At 43.3% G+C, this 25,800-nt stretch overlaps 1 protein-coding gene across 1 annotated transcript in view; it reads left to right on the top strand.

The window, feature by feature from the left end:
* Positions 1-25,800, top strand: part of ppip5k1a (diphosphoinositol pentakisphosphate kinase 1a) — a 149,172-nt gene that overhangs the window by 105,187 nt on the left and 18,185 nt on the right. The window contains exons 26-28 of the mRNA XM_055662793.1: positions 937-1,062; positions 8,931-8,993; positions 14,216-14,395. Coding sequence (XP_055518768.1) covers positions 937-1,062; positions 8,931-8,993; positions 14,216-14,395 — 369 coding nt within the window. The remainder of the gene's footprint in view (positions 1-936; positions 1,063-8,930; positions 8,994-14,215; positions 14,396-25,800) is intronic.

Raw genomic sequence — 25,800 nt, 5'->3', positions numbered from 1 at the left:
CCTCCAATCTCTTTGCAATGAAGATTAATGAGATGTTTGCTGCCATACCTACTCGGGCCTTCCCGACAAACTTGTGATTCAGCTACTGGGGCACTTCTCAACTTTAAAGTTGCTGGTGTTGGTTGTTGTCAAGCACGGGGCAGGGGAAGATGCTTCGCCTGTGTGAAAAAAATATAGATCGGCTGTGATCTGATTGAATGGAGGAACAGGCTCAAAGGGCTGAATAGTTTGTTTTTTTGTTTTTGTTTTTTTTTTTGCCCCCCTGATCCTGCAGAGCCAAGATTCTACCAGCTGATTTAATGTTCACTATTTGCATGATGTATAAAGTATTCTGACTGTAGTTCCACACCTGAGCTCCATTTAGATAACACGTTTTGTTGTGTAAACCAACCATAGAATACTGGTCATACTTTTATTTCCCGACACTGAAATAGAATGAAACTTATTTTCATTTCTCTTTTAATGCATTTTCTAACTTGACATGCTGAAATTCTGGGGTGTTTCTATCTCTTACGTGTACAGCACAAACATGTTTGGTACAACTTACAAATGCATGTAGCATGAGGGATTGTTAAAGCCCTGTCCCACGGTACGAGTTCATTCCAAGAGCTCTCCCGAGTTTTAAAAAATTCAAACGCGTGGTAAGCACGGAGAATGAACGTAGCGGGTACGTCGGAGCTCGGGGACGTCTCTTAGCGGCTCGTAACGCTAACGGCAGGCACTCGGGAAGACTCGATAATGGCAGGTAAGCACGGGAAGACTCATGTTGAACAATGCCCACGAGAGCCCCGAGTACCGACTAGTGGCCATTACCGTAAATCTCCGAGTTCGAATCAGGTCAAACTCGGGAGAGCTCTTGAAATGAACTCGTACCGTGGGACAGGGCTTTTTACTAAATGTTTTCTTTTTGACCTAACACCTAACCATCTTGTGCAGGTTCCCAATGTGCTGGTTTGTTCAGTACCACAGTACTTGGAGGCTCTTCCAGTGCCCCCAACCTCCAAGACTACGCCCGCTCGCACCGCAGAAAAAGTGGCTCCAGTTACTTTTCTCTGAAGGATGGTAGGTTTGCCGAGAATTGTCTTCAATTTGCTGCCTCAACTATGTTGGAAGAGGTCCTATTGCTGCCATCTTTGAGCGTTCTCATTTCATGCAAACCATTTCAGTAAGAATTTTCCCGTTATGGGGCAGGGTGGAGGTGGGATTTGTGGGAATGTCCTTTAAAAATCATGACTTCTCATTCAAAGCCACCATCTGGTTGTATGTAGCACAAGTTTATGCAGTAAGATCAGAGGACAATTGTGAGTTTGTTCTGATTCTGCCAAGACTCTCTGCCTACCTACCGCTGGAGAATCTTTTTAGTTAATTGTAGACGAGTCACGTGGTATTGTGAGACTCAAAGTGCATCTATTTTTTCTTGAATGCTATTTTTATGAAGTGCTGACTCAATTACAATTAATTTGGAAGCTTCTCCAGTACAGTAAAAATGCACACACACACACACACACACACACACACACACACACACACACACACACACACACACACACACACACACACACACACACACACACACACACACACACACCACACCCCCCCAAGCGCACACACACACTACGCGCACACACCACACACACTGCCAAAGCCGTTACTCATTGTCAATAGACAATAGGTGCAGGAGTAGGCCATTCGGCCCTTCGAGCCAGCATCACCATTCAATGTGATCATGGCTGATCATCCCCAATCAGTATCCCGTTCCTGCCTTCTCTCCATATCCCCTGACTCCACTATTTTTAAGAGCCCTATCTAGCTCGCTCTTGAAAGCATCCAGAGAACCTGCCTCCACTGCCCTCTGAGGCAGAGAATTCCACAGACTCGCCACTCTCTGTGAGAAAAAGTGTTTCCTCGTCTTCGTTCTAAATGGCTTACCCCTTACTCTTAAACTGTGTGTGTGGCCCCTGGTTCTGGACTCCCCCAACATCGGGAACATGTTTCCTGCCTCTAGCGTGTCCAAGCCCTTAACAATCTTATATATTTCAATAAGATGCCTTCTCATCCTTCTAAACTCCGGAGTGTGCAAGCCCAGCCGCTCCATTCTCTCATCGTAAATGCCTTTAATACAATTGATTTCGTAGGTTCTAGAAACTTGCCCGCAGGAATTAATCGGCATCAACCCTCATCTTCCAACATTAAGCAAATGATCTTAAATGTTGTTGTTCGTGTAATATGTTTCCTGTACATAATAATGCTCAGTTATTAGTTAACCAGAAGAGATTTTGCAATGTGTGGTGAATGTAGAGCTCATTAGTTAGCTAACTCATTGTACTAACTAGAAATGGGATTAGTGGGCGATGTGGCATTGTGATACGGAGACATAAAGGTAGTGAACTGCTCTCACCAAGCTTAGATGACCAAGCTTAGTTGGAGTGTCGGGAATACCACAGGATGCCATCATTCTGCTGCTGACCACTCTTCTGATTTGCTGAGTATCTGCTGATACTCTTCCAACTTGTCTTTGGTGTCATCACCTGTGCTGACGGTGGGCGACTGGCCAGTTGCTCCTGGCACCCTTGGCTCTACACCCTCGAGAGATGTTGGCACCATCAAGAGAAGGATACAGGAGACTTGGAGATAAGAGGAAATGGAGAAATGGGGCTCCCAGGTTGATGTGGTTGATGAATTATCGGATGTGTGCTTTAATTAGGGTAATGACTGTGTATTTTAGAGTTTCAGGATGTAGGGTGTGTTATCTGTCTTGTGACAATGGCCCAATTGAGTAGTTTGCTGGAGGCTGTAGGGATGAAAGCAAGCAGGCAATCACTATGTTAACCATGAGGCAAAATAACATGACATCTTGATTCGAACGGGTTATGGGGCAGAAGGCAGGAGAATGAGGTTGAGAGGGAAAGATGGATCAGCTATGATTGAATGGCAGAGTAGACTTGATGGGCCGAATGGCCTAATTCTGTTCCAATAACTTATGAACTTATGTACATGACCTCCCTCTCCATCCTCCATTGAAGGAACTACGATTCCCTGTGAAAAGATGACTAATTTTGCAATGTTGATCTCAGAGGCCAGCCTTCTCTGGAGAGAATGAATGGGTGATGTTTTGGATCAAGACCGTTTAGATAGTGCTGGGTTCCTACTTTCTGCTTGGGGATTGTTAATCTTAATGCATGTGTTTGGATGCTGGAAGAGGTGTTGTACTTGGTTTTTCTAACACCTGCTTAATATTTGTAATCTAGCCGATATGTGCTGAAATATTACAAATTTGAATGAATTTTGCTAGTGCCAGGTAGCGCCAGCAATGGCTGCCTCGCCAACAGTCTGTCTGTCCTTTCCTTCTTTGTGTCTGTTTTGTATGTGTTAAATATGTTTTTTAGTGTTCTGTAGCTTGTTTTATGTGGGGGTTGGGGGAGGGGGTTGGAAACCTTTTCTTATCTCTTACCCCGACGAAGATGCGTATTTTTCCGTATCGTATCTCTGTCCGCACTGCGGCCTAGCATTGAGGAGTTGACGGCCTTTGCTGGAGATCGACCGGGAGCTCCATCGCGGGAGCTTGCAGGACATACCATCACGGAGCTCATGATCCCTGTCGGGGGTCATCTTTGGGGGCTTCAACCGTGAGAGCCTGCAGGATTTTAACATCAGGGAGCCCGCAGTCTCTGGTTACAGACTGACTTCGGGGACCGCCAAGCCACAGGAGCTTTCGACCGCCCCAACGTCGGGGCTTTGACCGCCAACTGCGGTTGGTTCGACTGCCCCGACCGCGGGAGAATAAAGAGGGAGAAGATTGGACTTCATTGCCTTCCATCACAGTGAGGAACGTGGGGAATCCACTGTGGTGGAAGTTTATGTTAACTTTTATGTAGTTGTGTGTCTTGTTGCTTTTTTTTTTTTTTTTAGTGGGCTGTATGGTAATTGAAATTTCACTGTACTTTCATTGGTACATGTGACAATAAACTGATCTTGAAACCTTGAATTGTGAGACCAGAAATGGGCCAGCATCACAAGCAAGGGCTTGTGTACTTATCCATAATTAACTCATACATCACTCACTGTGTTCTCCTGGGCAAATTAAGTGATCTACTGGTTTGAGTCTTTGTTGATTGCAGTATTTAAATATTTTATAAAGTACCTGTCTGTTTGGACTGCGTGCTTTAATTTAATTAAAATAATATAGAAGTATCTGGATGCAAAGGCATCATTTGTGCAATTGTTAATTCCTGTTAAATTTGCACAAATCTGGTAAATGTGGTATTGCAATGTTTAAAATGGATTGTGACTTACCACCTGAACCCTTGGCCCGTCCCATTTGCGCGTCATTTACGCAACATCTTTTACGCATCACGACACGCATGTGATGCGCGCATGGTACGTCGTGATGAAGGCAGTGACGTGTGGCGCCCCAGGATTTTGGGATGTACAAAATCTGCGCCCAAGTTGGACAGGCCCTTTAGTCTTTCCAACACCCAGTGGGGAAACAAGGAACTGCAGATGTTGGTGTACGTAAAAAGAAACCCAAGAGCTGGAGAACAAGAATAGGTGGCTGTTTCAGGTCAGGAACCTTCTTCAGACCTAAATATACCCCCTAAAGTGTGTGTGTGTGTGTGTGTGTGTCGAAACCAGAAAAGAATGCAATGGTTCAAGAAGGCAGCTCACTGTCACAAGCTCAAAGATATTTAGAGATGCTGTCAGCAATGTCCATGTCTCATAAAGATGAATGGAAAAGGCATCAGGTATGCGATGAGCATTATCTCCACCAGTCTGGATGAGCCCTGCTCCAACAGCTCTTGAAGATTGATGTATTTTAATACTAAACAGCCAAATGAATCAGCACCTTATTCACCACCGATAGTACAGTGCATACTGGCTTTCGGATTGTCTGCAGCAACTTGCGAATAACCATAACCATATAACCATATAACAATTACAGCACGGAAACAGGCCATCTCGGCCCTACAAGTCCATGCCGAACAATTTTCTTTTCCCCTTAGTCCCACCTGCCTGCACTCATACCATAACCCTCCATTCCCTTCTCATCCATATGCCTATCCAATTTATTTTTAAATGATACCAAGTGCCTCCACCACTTCCACTGGGAGCTCATTCCACACCGCCACCACTCTCTGCGTAAAAAAGTTCCCCCTCATATTACCCCTAAACTTCTGTCCCTTAATTCTGAAGTCAACCTTTACATTATATGTACGCTTTGAAGGATCAGGGGAAAAGCCTTGTGAGAAGACTACCCACGCCCTGCAGTTTTTCATTTGGAACACGGATCATTATCACCTGAGAGTCTTTCACCATTCCTTCATCAATGCTGGGTCTTAAACCACAATCGTCCTATTCAGTAGCATTGTGACGATATCTCACCATCGTGGCCGCAAGCATTCAAGAATGATTGGACGTCTTTAGTCATGGGTAGAGATTGGATAGACAGTGTTTGAAGTGAAGGAGACTGAGCAGTGATCTGTTATAAGTATATTAAATTATGAGAGGCATGGATAGTGAAGGTAGTCAGAATTATTTTCCATTGGTAGAAGTAGCAAAAACGAAAAGGCATAGGTTTAAGGTGCGAATGAGTTTTAAAGGGGCTTTGAGCAGAAAGTTTTTTATTTTATTTTTTAAAAGAGCAATTGATATCTGGAACACTCTGCCAGAAGAGGTAGATAAATAACAATTGCAATGTTTTGGTGATATTTAGATGGGCACTTGAATATGCAGGACATAAAAGAATACAGACCAAGTGGAGGCAAATGGGATGAGCTGATGGGCATAGAGGTCAGCATGTTCATGATGGGCTGAAAGGCCCACTTCTGTGCTGTACAACTCTATGACTAAGGTGGCTCAACTCTTCTTGATTGCGTTTGTGGATTTCTGTCAATCCTGTGCCCTCTTCCATGGGAAAATATCAGAACCCATTAACATTTGGTAATAATCTTATCTAGCTACTAAGGTTATAGTTTGAGAATCTTTTTTTTTTTAAATTGTGTACTTTGTGTGCCAAAGCTGTGTGAGCTGCTGTCAATTAATACAAAGTGCAGTTGGAACAGAGTAAAGGGAGACAAGGACATGTTGTTGCCTTTGGCAAGAAGTCTTCTGGCTCTGACTGTATTTTTTCTTGATAATTAAATTGTCAATGTTGCTTGTTTGCCTGGCGATGAGTTAGATCATTCATTTTAGTCCTGGCTTTTATTTTGCCTTTGTCCTTATCCCCACTCATCCTTGTGCTTTGAAGTAGTCTGCAGACTATTCAGATTGTCTACATCCAGTATTGACTGCGTTTGTGATCATTTTAATGTAGTCTAATAATCAAATCCAGTCTGGATATCAGCAAAAATGTTAATGTAAAGAACGGGACTGGGTTTAAATAAATGATTCCAGCGTACAAATTCCAGCACCAATTATCCCCTTTCCCACAGCCATGGACTTCTTGAACCCGAGCCTTGGCTGTCTCCACCACCCCGACCATCCTAATGCTAGATCTTTCGACAAGTGCACGGGAAATTATTAAACAGCCAAGCCATTTCAAAAGTGTGATCATCTGAGCTCTGATAAGCTGCTCCTCACCTTCATAAAAGATTACAAGTGCGTTAATTTTTATAATTTTGTTCCTTCTTGATATTTGAATCCTTTCAATTTATTTTGTTTTCGAGATGCTCTCTATCCAGCAGTTGCGAAGTTGATTTTAAAGCGGTTTATCACACTGGCAGGTGGCTCTGTTGTCATCGTAGAACTAATCCAAGTTTTAATGCTGTACAAAGTTTCCTCAATGCAATTCATCATCAGAAGCAAGAAAACAATACGAATGCAAATTGGTTAACTGGCCAGACCACTGACTGGATTTCCATCCCAAACAAAAGGATTAAAGAACTAGGATTGAAAATCTTTGAGAGGTTTGATACCATTAATGGCTATAACTCATTCTCCTCCAAACGCTGAAGGATAGGGATTTCAGGGGTGACAGATGCTTCCAGTGGGCAGCTGTTTACTTCCATGAGTCACTCAACGCTTTGTCTACATAATGGCCCTGTCCCACTGTACGAATTCATTCAAGAGTTCTCCCGAGTTTGCCCTTATTCGAACTCGGAGATTTACGGCGATGGCCGCTCGTCGGTACTCGGGGCTCTCGTGGACATTTTCAGCATGTTGAAAATTCTTCACGAGTCTTCCCGAGCTTACCGCCTTTCCCAAGTACCTGCCGTTAGCGTTACGAGCCACTAAGAGACGTCCCGAGCTCCGACGTACCCGCTATGTACATTCTACGTGCTTCCACGAGATTTTTTTTTTTTAAATAAACTCGGGAGAGCTCTTGGAATGAACTCGTACAGTGGGACAGGCCCTTTAGTTGGCAGGTCATAGCTGGGACAACAGTAGAGGCATTACACTGTACCTCGGTACACGTAAGAATAAACTAAACTGAAAAGGTAGATCTTTAAGGGCCCTGTCCCACTTACGCGATTTTTTTCAGCGACTTGCCGGCAACCATCATAGTCGCCGAAAATGTTCAAAATATTGAAATCCAGCGGCGACCAGAAAAAGGTACGACTCTTTGGGCGACTACTCATGATCATACGGGTGTCACCCCGCTACATGTCACAGGGTGACGTGCGCCTATATGGTCGTTAGTAGTCGCCCAAAGAGTCGTACCTTTTTCTGCTCGCCGCTGGATTTCAACATTTTGAAAAATGTCGGCGACCTGCTGCAACTATGACGGGTGCCGGCAAGTCGGCAAAAAAAAAATCACGTAAGTGGGACAGGGCCCTTTAGTCTTATCACTTTTGATCACTGATTAGCTTTCACACTGGCAACTTGTTTTTTCTGTCTGAGTCAGCAACAACTTGGGCATGCATGAACACTGATCATCTCCAGTGGGACTCTGCCCTTTCTTGGGCAGACTGCCTGCCGACACTGCCTGGACTTGCTTCTGACATTGTCACTGGACCAAAGATAACCTTGAGATGGCAAGAATCAGCAAAGGAGGGACAAACTGACAAAACTCCTACAGTGGATGTGTTTGAGTGCAGTCTCAGCTTCAACTTTTTCATTTATCTGTGACCTTGTCGTCAAGTCATCAGTTGAATGTCCTGTGTTTTATTTGTTACTCCAACACCCTGCTCACTCGATCCTCTTGGAAACATAGTTGTTGGTCATGAGCATGCCTCTTATGAGAGGAATTGTACAGATTATAGTTTTGGTCCTCGTATTTCATTCTGCGGTAAATGTGAACTATTGATACTAAATAACAAGTTGGTATGGAAGTGTATGGGGGAATTTTGGAAGCAGTGAAGAATGGAATAACATTCTGAGCTATTGTGAGGTGGCTTGGGGGAAAGTCAATGAGACTGGGCCAAGGCTAAGAGTCCCAGCTGTCCACCGCCTAGTCTCTAGGATGCATCTGAGTGAAGTTGTTGTTAGATCGCACTTGCTGTCATGACATTGCCACTTCACAGCAACCTGACCAATTCCAGTTTACAACACCACAAAGAACGTTGACTCTTAGAATGGCTTCCAGCAGTTTAAGGTCACCATTTTCCATTTTTGAAGCTCCGAGCTTGTTTGCATTTGAAATATCTGCCACCCATCCCTCCCCCAACCTGGGATGATGACTTTCAGTACTCGAGCTAGGCTCTGTGCCAAGTGGTCACATTGGATGAAACGTGTGGTTTATTGGATGGACAAAGAGAAAGACTCATTGCTCACCACGTGTAGGCCTGCCTGGTTTTATTCCTGAATACTGATCTATCTGTCTTGATGTCCAAGGCATCTCTCCCAAACGTGTAACCTGACAGGGAGGATGGCCTGGGTGAGAAAGGATCGGGATTGCATTTTCTTTCACTCAGTTGTCACCCTCATCTGATGTAGGAGGTTCTATGTTAAAACTGAAGTGTTAGTTTTAACTTCAGTCCTTTTTGTTTCCTCAGAAATGTTGTCTATGCCAGCCGTTAAAAGATTTTCTGTCTCGTTTGCAAAGCATCCGACTAATGGTATGTTTGCTTCTTTTCAATTATCCTTTACAGTCCTAACTTTTTGACTTTTTGTTTTTGCATGGTTTCTTAAATGCACTCGTGCTTAGAAAAAAAAAAAATCTTTTAAATGTCCACTACAATCTTTCTCGATTTCTCTTTTTGTCTTTGTTTTTTTTCACGATTTCAACACTACCACACAAAAAATCTTTTAGTATGATTCAATGGCTCTTCTTCCCAAGAAGAGTTCCACTTTTTTTTTTTTTTTAATAAACCATTTATGTTGGTGACGTTTCCTCCCGATAAATCTCCATCAGTTTACGAATGGCAGTCACACCAGTCGATCATTCCATTTCACCTGTTGTGAAGCATTCACTGGTGACTATATGCACCTCTTGATTTTACTTCACTGTTCACAGTTAACCTTCGGAGAACTTGACTGTCTTTTACAGGTTTTTTGGATGCATGGTCGTCTTGCCCATCGAGTGGGTCAGTTGGTGACCAAGGTCACCAGAAGGGCTGGTGTCCATGCTAGGAAATCGTTGTTCGGCTAGCCTGCCGGGCTCAACTCCTGGTACCTTTGCGCCTCAATCCGAAGGGTATTCATTCTAAGTGTCGCTGAAGCCCACTGACCTGATGCTGTTCTTGCTGCACGTCGATTGAACTGATCTCAGCCAATGTGCTGTCAAGCAAAGGAGATGGGGTTGGTGGGTGGAATGACACACTTGGGGAGGACTGTAGTTGACATAGAAACATAGAAAATAGGTGCAGGAGGAGGCCATTCATTACACCTCCATTCATTGTGATCATCCCTATCAATAACCCGTGCCTGCCTTCTCTCCATATCCCTTGTCCTCACTAGCCCCTAATAATAATAATAATAATAATTTTATTTATAGAGCACTTTAAAAACAAACATAGCTGCAACAAAGTGCTGTACATCACTAATCATTGACAAAAAAGTTAATACACACCAAAAATAACAATCAAAAGAAATAGTAGGAGAAGACATGTAAAATAAAGAAACATCAAAAACACCACAAACAGAAGCAAAGCCTCAGGCATGGTCAAAAGCCAGGGAGTACAAATGCGTTTTAACACTGGATTTGAAGATGGACAGTGAGGGGGCCTGTCTGATGTGCAACGGCAGGGTGTTCCAGAGTGCCGGAGCAGCAACAGAGAAGGCTCTATCCCCTCTGAGCCTCCGACTAGACCTCGGTACCTCCACTAGCCCCTAGAGCTCTATCTAACTCTCTCTTAAATCCATCCAGTGACTTGGCCTCCACTGCCCTCTATGGTAGGGAATTCCATAAATTCACAACTCCCTGGGTGAAAAAGTATTTTCTCACCTCGGTCTTAAATGACCTCCCCTTTATTCTAAGACTGTGTGGCCCCTGGTTCTGGACTCGCCCAACATTGGGAACATTTTTCCTGCATCTAGCTTGTCCAATCCTTTTATAATTTTATATGTTTCTATAAGATGCCCCCTCATCCTTCTAAGCTCCAGTGAATACAAGCCTAGTCTTTTCAATCTTTCCTCGTATGACAGTCCCGCTATCCCAGGGATCAATCTCGTGAACCTATGCTGCACTGCTTCAATCACAAGGATGTCCTTCCTCAAATTAGGAGACTAAAACTGTACACAATACTCCAGATGTGGTCTCACCAGAGCGCTATACAACTGCAGAAGAACCTCTTTACTCCTATACTGAAATCAGGTCTCCTAACCTGCACCACAGTGCCAGAAACACAAGAAAGAAAGTGCATGTCTCTCGATATTTGAGAAGCCGAGGGGCAGTCTTTTGTTATGCTTATGGCAACTGTGGACTGAATTGCTGCCTCTTTTGCCATAAGTTTTGTGATTCATGTAGGACGCTGGAGTTGGGGAGGAATGAGGGCATGGCTGGGAAGGGGGTGGGGGGGGCAAAGTAGGTGGGACCAGCTAGATGCAGGAAAAATGTTCCCAATGTTGGGTAAGTCCAGAACCACAGTCTTAGAATAAAAGAGAGGTCATTTAAGACTGAGGTGAGAAAAAGCTTTTTCACCCAAAGAGTTGTGAATTTATGGAATTCCCTGCCACAGAGGGCAGTGGAGGCCAAATCACTGGATGGATTTAGAGAGAGTTAGATACTCTAGTGGAGTCGAGGGATATGGGGAGAAGGCAAGCACGGGTTATTGATAGGGGACGATCAGCCATGATCACAATGAATGGCGGTGCTGGCTCGAAGGGCCAAATGGCCTCCTCGTGCATCTATGTTCTATGTTTCTATGGATCTACACTCCTGTGTGGTGCACTACAGTAAGAAAGAAGGTGCCTAGAAAAAGGTAATTTTATACAATTCAGTTTTGAATTAGACGTCGCCAAAAGAATAAATCAAACTCGATAATGCACTCGGCTGCATCCATTAAAAACAGGCAATACATTTAGTTTTGTGCAAACACACCAAATCTCCATCTAAATGAGAAATATTGACCAGAACATTATTTATTGAAATGTCATGCATTTCTTTTTGAAAATGATCAATTTGAAAACCTCGCAACAAAGTCAAGTTTGAATTCATTATAATCTACCCTGCTCGCATTAGTCACCAAAATTCTCTTCACAATCTGAGATTATTTCTGGCTGCATGTTTCATTTAAAACATTTTTTTTTTTTTTTTTTTAAATGGGTTCACCAAAGAAAATTGAATTGGAAAGAACATTTTCTGACTGGTTAAACAAAGTGTTTATCACTCACATTTTTGCAAAAATGTGTTTGTAACTGGATAGCTCTGTTACATGTGTGAGATCCAGTGTCTTTCAAATGGAGCGCTCATTTCTTCCCCTCCGTTAATAATCGCAACCTCTCCTTCTGATGGTGGTGATGGGATCCAGAAGCTGGGCTGTGCCAAAGATAGATAAAATGCTGGAGTAACTCAGTAGATCAGGCAGCACCCATGGAGAAACGGGATGGGTGACATTTTGGAGCAGTTCTCTTCTTCAGAAATGTCACCCGTCCATTTTCTCCAGAGATGCTACCTGACCCGCTTAGTTACTCCAGCACTTTGTGTCTATCTTTGCTATATACCAGCATCTCTAGTTCTATTGTACACACTAGACTGTTCAACTTGTCCTCAAAGCTTCCTTACAAAGAACCTTTTGAAAGGGAACATTGCATTTCCTCCCTCCTAAAATGAAAGAAATGGCCCACCATTGTGCCTTGACTTATGGCTTGCCCAAGACTTATTACTCAGCAAAGGATCAACTTTCCCCTTTTGATTGGGAAGTCATGTCCTATTTAAAAAAAAAAAAAAAATAAGTGGTCTGTTCTTGTACGTATTTTTCCTTGTTTGCAGCAAATCTAAATCTTTGAGAGAGTCTTCTGTTTAGTGGAAACATCATTGAGCAATGAGGATGAAACAAAGATGTAAGACATTGTGAGCTTCCATTGTAGGTCAACTTTGACTATTTCCATCCTCGAACCTATGTGCCCACAATGTACTAGATCCCTTTCCACAAATACCTTTGTCTACTCTGTATTGAGAACATGGTGCTTCTGCATTTTCATGGAGGCTCCTTTTCATTGAATTTTATTTAGTCGAGGGTGGCGCAGCGGTAGAGTTGCTGCCTTACAGCGCCAGAGGCTCGAGTTCGATCTTGATTACTGGTGCTGTCTGTACGGAGTTTGCACGTTCTCCCTGTCACTGCATGGGTTTACTCCCACATCCCAAAGACGTACATGTTTGTAGGCTAATTGGCTTCGGTAAAGATCGTAAATCATCCCTAGTGTGTAGTTTGTGTCTTTCTACTGGGACCGCTGGTCGGCGCGGATTTGGTGGACTGAAGGGCCTGTTTCCATGCTGTATTTCTATTCTAAACTAAAGTTGTATAAAAGCACTTCCCTACTAGCTACATTAGCAGAGTCTTTCCTCTGTGCTTTCAGATTTTAGATCGAATATTGAGTTTCCCACCACAGCATGTTCAGCTTTCTTTCAGCAAGAGGATGATCGTGAACTGATCCGAGTTGCCTTGCCTGGAGCCTTGTGTTGGGATCAATGTGTTGTATCAATGCACAAAAGAGGGAGGCCTCCCTTGGATGGTTTAATTTCCGTGCTGGAAAGAGTTAGACTGACTGCTACATTAGATTGGAAACGTTTGCCATTGATTAGCAAAGTGAAATATTTTAAAGCTGCAGAACCAAGATACAGCCTGCAGTCTGGGCCAGGTCAGCCCTTGTAACCTACCTCCAATGGTTCACAACCCTTCCTGATCTCCAATACCAATCTGACTTTAGCATAATCAATTTTCCAATAATTTAATTGCCATGTTTGCATTTAAATAACATCAGGGATCCTCATTGTTAATGAGCTGTGTGTTATTTCATCAACATGATGGTGTACACTGGTCCACGTGCTCCTCTCCCAGTGAGAGCAATGTGTGTTGAAGTTTCACAGAGGAGGCTCAGACACTGGTCTTCGCTTTCATTCCAATGTAGCGCTTGGAGTGTGTTACACTGTCCGAGATTAGATCAGACCTTAAACGACTGCAAGCCTGCCCTCTCATGTTTGCAGTGTTCAAGGCTATGAAAGACCCCAAGTAAGTACAATTGCTTTAAAGCATCTTGATCACATTGAAAGCCCCTTTGCTGACATTGTGCAAGATTGCTTTCTAACCTCTTACCAGGACTGTAAGGTTTGTAATGCAGAGTTTACACTTTTTACAGACCTTGATCACTTGCTTCTGGGTGAAAGATGGTCCTCTCATGTCTGGCTCTCGAGAGGTTGTGTGGAAATCTGACTGGTACCCAGTGCAATGCTAAAGGAATTCAGCAATGCCTTGAGTGCTAACTTCCTGATGAAGTGTTTAGCGGTAGACCCTATCATGTGATGTCAACCACCCTGCTAAGTGAAAAACAAATAAACTTCCCCATATATATCTCCACTGTTCCTCCCTCAATCATTGATGCATTAAATGTTGTGGGATCAGTACATCAAAAATCAGTTTACTTCATGTACCACCAAGCCATTCAGGAGTTGTGATCAAACTATGAATAATCAACTTTTATTTTCTTTTTGCTCTCCCAGTTTAAGAAATATGCTTGTTCATTTTAGTCTGGGTTGTGACCTCTTCATCTGGCACATTAAGTTCTTGGATATTTTGGGTTTTGCAAATGCTTCCACATTTTCTGTCAAAGCAATGGTAATTGTGTTCATTCAGTTACCTCTTTAATTTCTGTTCTCTTCCTACTGGTGCCCACTCCCTAGATATGTCGGATAATCGCTGTGTGGCTCAGTTGCTGAGGCGCCTTTCTGCAGACTACAGTTTCGCCCAGAGTCTAGCCCTTGACTGCGCCTTGGCTCGGCACCTCCAGCAGTGCTCCTACCATAACCGTCTCTTCAAGAACTGGCTGATGTCGGAGCAGGATGATATCGACTTCCTCTACGGTATCACCTGCACCTTGCTGCCGCATGGTTGGCTATGGATCAATCTTGTTTCAGGCCGTTGCACCTGTGACGTGGCTTGCAGATCTCAATCCATGTGAGCTTTGCTAAGCTGGATCGTCGGGGAAAGCCTCCTGCGGCATTTTTAATTACAAATATTAAGACTAAACCTGCTTGCTGGGTATTGGATTGTGTGTAGAAAGCCGGCAATGTTAACATGGTTAAAAATCAGACTTCACCATTGTACAGTTGCATTTGGATGATTACCAGAGATTAATCTCAGGATAGTGATCCCTGGCAGAATATGATGGATGGACGTATGGAAAAACTGAGCTAACATTTCACTGGTCACCCCTTGTCCTGTTGCTACCCTGACTCTAGAAACATACAAGCTCTCTCTTTACAGGACACCTACATATCAATTGTCAGCATCATTTTTACTGCCACGAGGTGACTTTAATACCAGGTCTGGTTATTGACACAATTTTTCACCATCTTTATAAGTTCATTGGCTTTGTAAGTTGCAAATTGTCCCTAGTGTGTGTGTGTGGGGATAGAGCTAGTCTAGGTTGTGGTTACTGGTCGGCGCGGACTCGGTGGGCCTAAGGGTCTGTTTCCACGCTGTATCTCTAAAGTCTGAATTTTTTTTTTGCCTTGAGAGTCTGATTTTTAACTGCTGGTAAATAATATACAGTTGTTTATTGGAGGCGGTGGTGAACTGGGGTCCCGTTGGGTCATGTGCTGGACTGCACGATGTGTAGGCTTCTTTTGGCATGTTTGGTGGCAAAGACTTATAGTTCTCCTTGTCATCTACCAGAACAAGGGGAGCAGTAATGTTTTGCATTTGTGTTGTGGCTCTACGCCTGCCGACTTTGCTTCACCCCCAGCGAGCTTTAAGTGATTACAATTTTAAATTACACGCTGATTGTTGGCAAGGGTTTTTGTGCAAAGAATATGGCGATATTTTTGATTCCTTCTATCCTTCCCAACAAACCCTATAGTTAGCTGTCAATGGGTTTCTCATAGAAGAATGAGAAGGCAGAACTGCTGAAGAGCAGCCAAAGTCAACGAAAGTTGCATGATCCTGCAATTTCTAACGTAATCAATAGTACTTAGCAAAGTGAATGCAAAGTAATAAAAAAAACAATTCTGAACTAAATCCATTTTGGGCATGAGCTATTAAGTGGAAAGTTTGCTGAATTTAATTCCAAACAAATCACTTTTTATTTTTCCGCTGGCTGTAATCCAACCTTGCAGTCAGGGCATTGTAACTGTGCAAATAGAAGCATTAGTATCCAGCATCCATTTAAAAATAAATCTCTAAAAGAGCTAACGTATTAAGGGCATGGGGACTCCTGCAAACTCATCTGACACTTGAATGATAGTCACTGCATGCTTGAATTTTTTTTTTTTTTTTTTCCCAAATCAAATTATTTCTTTTGTCACATACACATAGGTGTAGTGAAATTCTTTTTGCCATGCAGCACATTAAAAAAGAATACAACATGACAGTGATAGATAGTTTCAACATCAAAACATCCCCCCCACAATGGTTCCATTGTGGGGAAAGGCACAAAGTCCAGTCCCATCCCCATGTCCGCCCATAGTCGGGCCTCTTTACTCGAGACCATGGCTTCCGGAGCCGACAGGGCCGCGCCGAATGGAAGCCGACAGGGCCGTGCCGAATGGAAGCCGACAGGGCCGCGCCGAATGCACATGGAAGTTCCCCACATTCTCTGTGCTTTACCGAACCAATGTCAGTCACAACACAAATCTTGTCCTGAGCTGGGCAAATGGGTAATGGACCAATTGAATTTGATGAAATGGAGTGGATAAAATTATTAATTGGAGATAGGAGGGGAGGGGGAGTTGACTGTCTGCCATGCCAATGCCTCCCATAATTGTGTGGACTTCTATCAAGCCTCCCCTCAACCTCTGACGTTCCAGAGAAAACAATCCAAGTCTATCCAATGTGGCTGAAACCCTCTAATCTTGACAGCTTTCTGGTAAACCTCCTCTGCACCCTCTCCATAGCTTCCACATCTTTCATTTAATGGGACCAACAACAGCTCACAATATTCCAAAAGTGAACACACTGGGGACATAATTCGGCTTAGCTTTCCAGCAGAATCTTATTTTCATGTTGTGATATCCGAATCCATTGCTATCTCTTTAAAAATGTCACAATTGCAGTAAAACTTTGATAATCCAACACCTTTGGGGTTTTGGTTGCACCAAACAGGCTGATATTTCTGACTTGGATATTACTCTTATTAATAACCCAATGCCCTGTTAATGGGTTTTATTTTAAATGTTATTTTTCAGTCTTTTACAATAAACCTGGGGTTTAAATGGAGCACGGCATATGACGGGTTTAAAGGGGATGTGAGGAAACAGACCCTGGTGAACCAGATACTGAATCAAATAGCAAGCTGTCAGTGTTCTCCAGCGCTGTAAATGATGGCATGTTCCCCTTTGAGGTCCATTTGCAAATGCATTCACTGATCTACCAGGGGCAGCACCATTGGTGTGTTTTGACACTGGTTTTGATATACCATCAAAAAATGGCCACAGAACCTGCACCAAGTAAAATCCTAAAGAGGCTGTGAATGGAGACATCCAGGGTTTTTTTTCTGTTTGTTTGTGGGATCGGGACACCCCTGGATTTCTGTAGAAATCTTTGCAGTCTTCTCCGATTTCCTACAGAAACCTTCTCAACTTCAGCTAGGAATAGGCAATAACTGGCCTTTATCGCCTGTCCCTCGCCGATCTTGAGAAGACTGTTGTGAGCTGCACCATTGGATTGTTTCAAATTCTTTTTGAAATTCATTTGCTTGCTTTTTCTTTGTCGTACTACAAGAGGCACACTGCAATCTATTGATCCCAAAGCTCCCAGCAGCTGCAGGCAAATAGAATCATTTCACATTGTAAGTGGTAAGAGCACGCCCTGGCCAAACGAGTAAGATTCAAGTTAAGGGTGTTTCATTGTCATATGCTACGTTGCATGTGGAATGTGTGTCAGTCATTGCATAGATGTGGATTTATCGTTGTGATTTCCAGTTGTTTGGTCTTGTCGCTGGCTTTTTGACATCTCCCTAACAATAGATCAGGAGCACTTGCATGATGCTGTAAAAATAAATGCTGCCTTGGCAGACTGATCTGCATTTGATGTGTGCTAAACCCAGCTTATTGGATTGTGGAGTGTAAATGGGTTTGCAGTATTATCGACGCAATCTATTTCTGATTGTCTTTCATTGTGACGTGTTTTGTTTGACATTTAGGAACATGATCAGAGCACAGTGTTGTATTAATATTTAACTAATTCCACGATGAGTATTCACCCCTTTAGCACCCTTGATTGGAGTGGGAGTTTGTTCCCAGGAGTATGATTTCTTATTAATTTGTAATGTGCAGCAAGTGTTGTGGGCTGGGTACGTGTGTTTGTGTTTGTGTTTGTGCCGTATGAAGTCAACTAGCCTTTTCTTCACTTGTTTCGCATGGTAGATGCAATTTGGTCTGATTCAACATTGAAAGTGATGACGAGGATTGTTTAAACATCAGTAATTTTCTAAAGAAGGATCCCCAACCTGAAACATCCATCCTTTCTCTCCACAGATGCTGCCTGACCCGCTGAGTTCCTCCAGCACTTTTTTTTTTTTTTGCAAAGTAATTTAGCTTTTTTTCCTCTGCAATTCTTATTATTCTCAGTTTAGGCAATGGTGGAATGCAGTATACGACACTGCTGAGCAGAGTATAGAGTAATCTAATTATTTTGCAGTTGTTTGTGTCCCATCCAGTAACTGGGCATCTTTTTAATGCTGGTTCGGTCAATGTTGCTTTCCTAGATTAACAGTTCTCCAAGGTGGCACAGTGGTGGAGCAGTAGAGTTGCTGCCTCACAGCACCAGAGACCCCGGTTGCATCCTGATTACGGAAACTGTCTGTACAGAGTTTGCACGTTCTCCCTGTGACCACGTTGGTTTTCTCTTGGTGCTTCAGTTTCCTCCCACACTCCAAAGACGTGCAGGTTTGTCAGTTAAGGGCCTGTCCCACTACACGGGTTTACCCAAGAGCTCTCCCGAGTTTAAAAAACAAAAAATCAAACTCGTGGTAAGTACGTAAGTACGTAGCGGGTACGTTGGAGCTCGGGGACGTCTCTTAGCAACTCGTAACGCTAACGGCAGGTACTAGGGAAACGCGGTAAGTACGTGAAGACTCGTGAAGATTTTTCAACATGTTGAAAAATAACCAGGAGAGCCCCGAGTCCCTACGAGCGGCCATTACCGTAATTCTCTGAGTTCGAATCGGGGGAAATTCGGGAGAACTCTTGAATTACCTCGAACGGTGGGACAGGCCCTTTAATTGGCTTCAGTAAAATTGTAAATTGTCCCTAGTGCGTGGGTTAGTGTTAGTGTACGGGTGATCACTGGTTGGCGTGGACTCGAAGGGCCTGTATCTCAGTCTCCACTGCTTGAGCCGATGCATGAATGGCCACTTGGATGCAATATGGGAACTGAACCCCCTGAGGAATCAGTCCTGAGAAGAGATGGGAAGAACACAGTGCAAAAGCTGTATAGAGAAATCCAGTTTAAAATAAATTGGATTCTGGAGAAGCCCAGACATGGTGATGAAATGATTGCGCAGTTTCCTTTGCTAAATAGGTTGAGGTGGACCTGGAGTCACAACCTCGGGTTACATAAATAGATCTAACATCAGGATTGTGGGGCCCCTGGAACAGCGTGTGGTTTCTCCACCAAGCACTGGATCACCAGTTTGCTTTAAGCAAAAGCCTGACTCAATTCCACCCAGGTCAGTGTCCATCTGCCCATAGGTAAACAGAAATGCTGGGGAAACTCAGCGGGTGAGGCAGCATCTATGGAGCGAAGGAACAGGTGACGTTTCGGGTCGAGACCCTTCTTCAGAGTCTCTTGCCCAGAGGAGGGGAATGGAGAACCAGAGGTTTAAGGTGAGGAGGGAAAGATTTAATAGGAACCTGAGGAGTACATTTTTTAAACAAAGGGTGGTGGGTGTATGGAACGAACTGCCTGAGGGGGTTGTTGAGGCAGGTACTTTCGTGATGTTTAATAAATATTTAGGCAGGTACATGGATGTGACAGGTTTAGGCGGATATGAGATGTCCTTGACAGTAATTGTGTACATCTCAGATGCACAGGTCATTGAAACATTTGTTGCCAGCTAGATGTAGCATTGCAACAAGCCTGGCAGGATATTGCATAAACACTGTTCCTAACTTGCCAATCTCTGTCATGTCACAAATGAGCTCTCGCTTTACAACCATTTTGGGGCCCTGGTGTATCTGTTGTCCAGTTTTCAGTCTGTCTTGTGCTGTATCATGAAGAACCAGTGCCTTCGAATGATTTGTGTGTGCCCCCTCTCAAGTTGTTATCTTGTGCCCTGATAACATTGTTTTAATTTTTCTCCAAAATCACACACATGGTTTGTCCTTCTCTTTCATGGTTACTCCTCCAGCAGGTAAGAGCATTTCTTCTTCACTAACCGGAAGGTAATTTATCCCAGCTAATGTTGGCTTCTTACTTGAAAATCTAGAGAAGCCATTTTCAGAAAGCCTTTGATGTTGATGTGCTTATTTGGGATGTCATGGCATTAATTAAAAAAAACAACAAAGAATGAGCAACTAATAAATCGGTTTTTAAGAAGGAACTGCAGATGCTGGAAAATTGAAGGAGAAACTCAGCAGGTGCAGCAGCATCTATGGAGTGAAGGAAATAGGCAACATCTAGGGCCAAAACCCTTCTTCAGACTGATTTAGTTTATGGTGCTGAAGATAGATATGGAGTATCTGAGCGGGCCAGACTTGAGTCCTAAGAAGTGTCCAACCTGAAATGTCACCTATTCCTTTTCCCCAGAGATGCTGTCTCACCTGCTGAGTTACTTCAGCATTATGTGTCTTATCTTCGATATAAACCAACATCTGCAGTTCCTTGCTACACATAGTTTCCGGTGCTGTTGTGATGAATGGTCGATGGGTTTCTTCCACCATTCTCCTCAACAGCACCATAAAATAAACTCATTCACTAATTGCTCACTTATTGCTGTGGATGAGAATTTACTAGAGCAGCCTTTGTGCTGCATTAGCTTGTGTAGAAGCCTGTCCTTCACAAGTAAAGGGCTGGAAAGTTGCTTGGTACCCTGATTAGAAATCTGCAGACAGCTCCAGCAAATCACACTCCCATTTAACTTGGTGTAATCCTAATTAAATCAAAGGAGCCTAGAAGGGTCAGGATGTCTGTTTTTTTTTTAAAGGGCTAAGTGCTTGCTTTGGTTTTAAAGAGCCAACAATGACACTAATTTCCAGAATTAAGATAGATCCCTCATTCCATGAACAAGAATCTATATTGTGTACTCTAAAACTAGAGGGCATTGGCCTAAGGTAAGAGGGGAGAGACCTTGGGGCCAACTTTTTCATTCGGTTTAGTCTGTATCCGGAATGAGCTGCCAGAGGAAGCTTTATGCCCCTGTCCCACTTAGGAAACCTGAACGGAAACGTCTGGAGACTTGGCGCCCCACCCAAGGTTTCCGTGCGGTTCCCGTAGGTTTTTGTCAGTCTCCCTGCCTGCTTCCACTACCTGCAACCTCCGTTCCGGCAACCACCTGCAACCTCCGGGAACCGCACAGAAACCTTGAGTGGGGCGCAAAGTCTCCAGAGGTTTCCGTTCAGGTTTCCTAAGTGGAACAGGGGCATTAGAAGCATTTACGTTTTACACTTGGATAGGAATGATTTAGAACGATATGAGCCAAATATAGGAAGTGGGTCTAGCCCAAAAATGCCAATTGGTTGGCGTAGAATAGGTGGGCCAAAGGACCTGTTTTAAGGCTGTAAATCTCGATGATTTTGCACCTGCCAACCTTGTCCAAGTCTCGTGCAAAGTCTGCAAGTCCCACATTGGCCTCATCAGGACCTCAGAACCCTAGGCCCTGATGAGGTCAGAGTTAAAGCAAGTCAGCCCTAACTGCAAGTGATTGCCTAAGAGAAGGGGTTGAATTAAAAACCTAGTTAATCGCAGGGAAATAAATCTTTAGCAGTAAAGATGAATATATGGGACTATATATATTTCCATAAAAACACATGTTCACTGATGAAAACAGAAAATGCTGAAAAACAGTCTCTGTGGAAAGAGAAATGAGCGATGTGTCCGACCTGTGACTGTTTATCAACTTCAGAGATACAGGTCCTTTGGCTCGCCGACCGGCGATGATCCCGTACCGATCTGGGGGCAATTTTACAATTTACCGAAGCCAATTAACCTACATTCCTGTAGGTCTTTGGTGTGTGGGAGAAAAATCATGCGGTCACAAAGATAACTCTGTATATCCCACAGTCAGGATTGAACCCGGGTCTCTCGAGCTGTGAGGCAGCTACTCTACCATTGTGTCACTGTGCCACCCCTTAACTGATGAAACATTGTTTATTTTTCCACAGAGGCTCTTTGACATGATGAGCTTTTCCAGTCGTTTCTGTCTTTATTTCGGGTCTGCAGTTTTAATTTGAATTTTATTTATTCATGCTTCTTGGAAAATGAAATGTATTCTCCTAGCTTGACCTCGTCTATATAAGACACCAATTTTACAGCAATATTCTTAAGTTTAGAATGGTTCAGGAAATGTCACACGCCATTTATAGCCTTGGGGACCTAGACCAAGTGCTTTTTTTTGTGAGGGTAAATGCCTGTTTAAAAACTAGAATGTCAAATATTACAGCAAGATTAAAAGTTAAAAAAATAAAATGTTGTAGTGTAATAAAATGTTGGACCGCCACAATGTATTAATTAAATTAAGCAATTAACCCTACAAACACCTCAAGAAGTTTATAGGTTGGTGATCTGCCATAGACACCAACAGTGAAGAATGATATGTGTACCAGCATCTAACTTTCTACAACAAAACCACTGGCTAGGCCTCTGACTGGATAAGAAATAGTGGGTATCAGTCACTCTGCCACCCGCCAACCTTTGTTGAACCAACAATTTGTGGATGAATGTCTTGTGATCTTTGTGTACAATGAGTTACGAAAGCAATGATTAGGAGGTCTATTTTCGGAGCAGCGTGTGGAAATGTGCGTCCTACCCTCTGCAGCCCATTGCAACACTAATCAGGCATGCTGTTCAAAACTATAAATTAAGTGGGCTGTTTGGTGCATTCGAGCCTGCCGAATGTTACCTTGTCGCTTCCCACCATCTGCTGTTCTCCATATAAACAACCCCAATTGTTGCCGAGCTCTTGTACCATTCTCCCTGACAGAAGTTAAATCACGCTCTGCTCGCAACCTAAAGCTAATAAAATTTACCCAGAGCGTAACAAATGATCGCTATTCACAAACCAATTAACTCCACAGTGGCACTCCGGTAGACCCTCTTCTAAAACACTGCCATATCCCATTTTACACTTGCTTTGAAGGACGCAAAATGTTGCGGTCACTGAGTGGGTCGGGCAGCATGTCTAGAGAACATGGATAGGTGATGTTTCGGGTAGGGACCCTTCTTCAGACTGCTTGCTTTGCCTGGTTTGGGAATATATTGGAATACCTTTTATAGCAGGTCCAATCCTTCCTCCTCTTTTCACTTAGATCAAGTCAAGTGAGTTTATTGTCATATGTCCCAGATAGGACAATGAAATTCCTGCTTTGCATCAGCACAACAGAATATAGTAGGCATGAATACAGAACATATCAGTGTGTCCATACACCATTATATAAATATACACACACATCAATAAATAAGCAGATAAAGTGCAAATAAACAGATGCAACTACATTTAAAGTAGCTCTTTCTTCCCAATAACCCTTTCTGGCTTAAGCCCTCCCTTCACCACCTCCAGTTTAAATTCCATTTGGAATATTTTGGAGGACCAAGAAACCAAGAACCAAGAACCAAGATAATGGTCTATTAGTGTTCAGAAATTTGTTTCAGTTGAGTTTAATAGCCTGATGGCTGTGGGGAAGTAGCTATTTCTGAACCTGGACATTGCAGTCTTCAGGCTCCTGTACCTTCGACCTGAAGGTAGCAGGGAGATGAGTGAGTGGCTAGGATGGTGTGGGGTGTGGGTCCTTGATGATGCTGCCAGCCCTTTTGAGGCAGCGACTGCGATAGATCCCCTCGATGGTAGGGAGGTCAGAGCCGATGATGGACTGGGCAGTGTTTACTACTTTTTGTAGTCTTTTCCGCTCCTGGGCCCACAAGTTGCCGAACCAAGCCATGAAGTTAAAACTCAATCCTGCCATTTATTCCAATGATGATAGACACAAAATGCTGGAGTAACTCAGTGGGACAGACAGCACCTCTGGGTAGAAGGAGTGGTTGACGTTTCAGGTCGAGACCCTTCTTTAGACTGCTTGACCCAAAACGCCACCCATTCCTTCTATCCAGAGATGCTGTCTGTCCTGCTCAGTTACTCCAGCATTTTGTGTCTTATCTTCGGTGTAAACCAGCATCTGCAATTCCTTCCTACACTTATTCCAATAAATTATTTACCGAGCCTTCAAAACCATAAAATTCCACATTTCTGTCAGCATTTTCCCCTCTGCCCAGCATTTGCAACAGCTTTGATTTCTCATGTCTTGAGTAAGGAGACAGTGGGTTTAAATCCTACCCAAGAGACTCCAGAGAAATGCTGAATGTCACAAGTGCCCTTCTTTACATGAGGCATTATGAAGAAAGACTGGATAGACTTGGTTTATACTCTCTAGAATTTAGAAGATTGAGAGGGGATCTTATAGAAACTTACAAAATTCTTAAGGGGTTGGACAGGCTAGATGCAGGAAGATTGTTCCCGATGTTAGGGAAGTCCAGGACAAGGGGTCACAGCTTAAGGATAAAGGGGAAATCCTTTAAAACCGAGATGAGAAGAACTTTTTTCACACAGAGAGTGGTGAATCTCTGGAACTCTCTGCCACAGAGGGTAGTTGAGGCCAGTTCATTGGAGAAGAGGGAGTTAGATGTGGCCCTTGTGGCTAAGGGGATCAGGGGGTATGGAGAAGGCAGGTACGGATACTGAGTTGGATGATCAGCCATGATCATATTGAATGGCGGTGCAGGCTACCGAATGGCCTACTCCTGCACCTAATTTCTATGTTTCTATCAGCCACCCGATGCCCCATCTGTGTTCAGCGGGAGTTTTCCTCTTTCCCCTAAGCTGATCTTTTTTGAATATCAGTCAAGAATATCCCTCTGCTTAATAAGGGAATTTCCCTTGTACGATTGAAAAGTTATGGGTCTTCAGTTATGAAGGGTTTTATCTGAGTGCAAGTCTGTCTTGACGTGGAGGAGCTGAGATATCTGTTCACCAGTTTGCAATAATTCCCTTTGACTCTGCTCTGTGTAAAATGCCCAACATCTTCCAAATATGTTGGCTGTACACAGCCCTGGACAATTGGCTGGTTCAGTAATCCAGTGATGTGTCCCTCCCACCTCCAGCTGTTCATCAGAGTAGCATTTCATTCCTATTTTGGGTTGCTGTCTTCACACAATGAATCGGTGAATGAACAATTATCTTCCCAGCCCTAAAGTAGAATGTGCATTCTCCCCTCCTCCCCAATGCCGGTCCCATTATTATCCCAGACTAATTTCACTAAATAGTTGCAGAAAGGCCCGGACTCAATCTATTACCTCTATAGATGCAGCCTGACACACTGAGTTACTTCAGCACTTTGTGTTCCACTTGCAGTATCTGCAGTTCCTTGTGTTTTCAAGCAAAGAGGTCCCACTGCAGTTTACAGGACCCTGGTGAGACCACACCTCAAGTTCAAGTGAGTTTATTGTCATGTGTCCCTGTATAGGACAATGAAATTATTGCTTTGCTTAAGCACACAGAAAAAAATAGTAGGCATTTACTACAAAACAGATAAACGTGTCCATATACCATGATATAAATATATACACACATGAATAAATAAACTGGTAAAGTGCAAATAACAGAAAGTGGTTATTAATAATCAGAGTTTTGTCCGAGCCAGGTTTAATAGCCTGATGGCTGAGGTATTGGAGTATTGTGTGCAATTTTGGTTGCTATCTAGTACAATCATGCTACATGCATGGCCATATAACAGTAGGTAGTGCAAAGAGAAAACAAACACAGAGTTCAGTATTACAGCGTTGTAGTTGCAGTTACAGTCCTGGACAATTGTCATGCTCAGTAAATTGGTTATATGTAGGATTATAAAAAGAGGTTCCAGTTAGCCACGGCATTAACAAGATTAAAAATAAACCTTTTGCAATCACAGAATGTCCAAAGCATTTTGGAGCCACTGACATTCTTTCAATGTACAGTCAATGTCATAGGAGGTGGTCAGGTTATGCATGGGAAACTCTCATGGACAGTTTCTACATGCCAATTGTAGAGTCATTACAACACAGCAAGACTCCATTTGTCTCA

This window comes from Leucoraja erinacea, chromosome 36 (genome assembly GCF_028641065.1).
Source record: "Leucoraja erinacea ecotype New England chromosome 36, Leri_hhj_1, whole genome shotgun sequence".
Classification (NCBI taxonomy): domain Eukaryota; kingdom Metazoa; phylum Chordata; class Chondrichthyes; order Rajiformes; family Rajidae; genus Leucoraja; species Leucoraja erinaceus.
The sequence above is the reverse complement of the archived record's forward strand: the minus strand, read 5'-3'. Positions and strand labels throughout refer to the sequence as shown.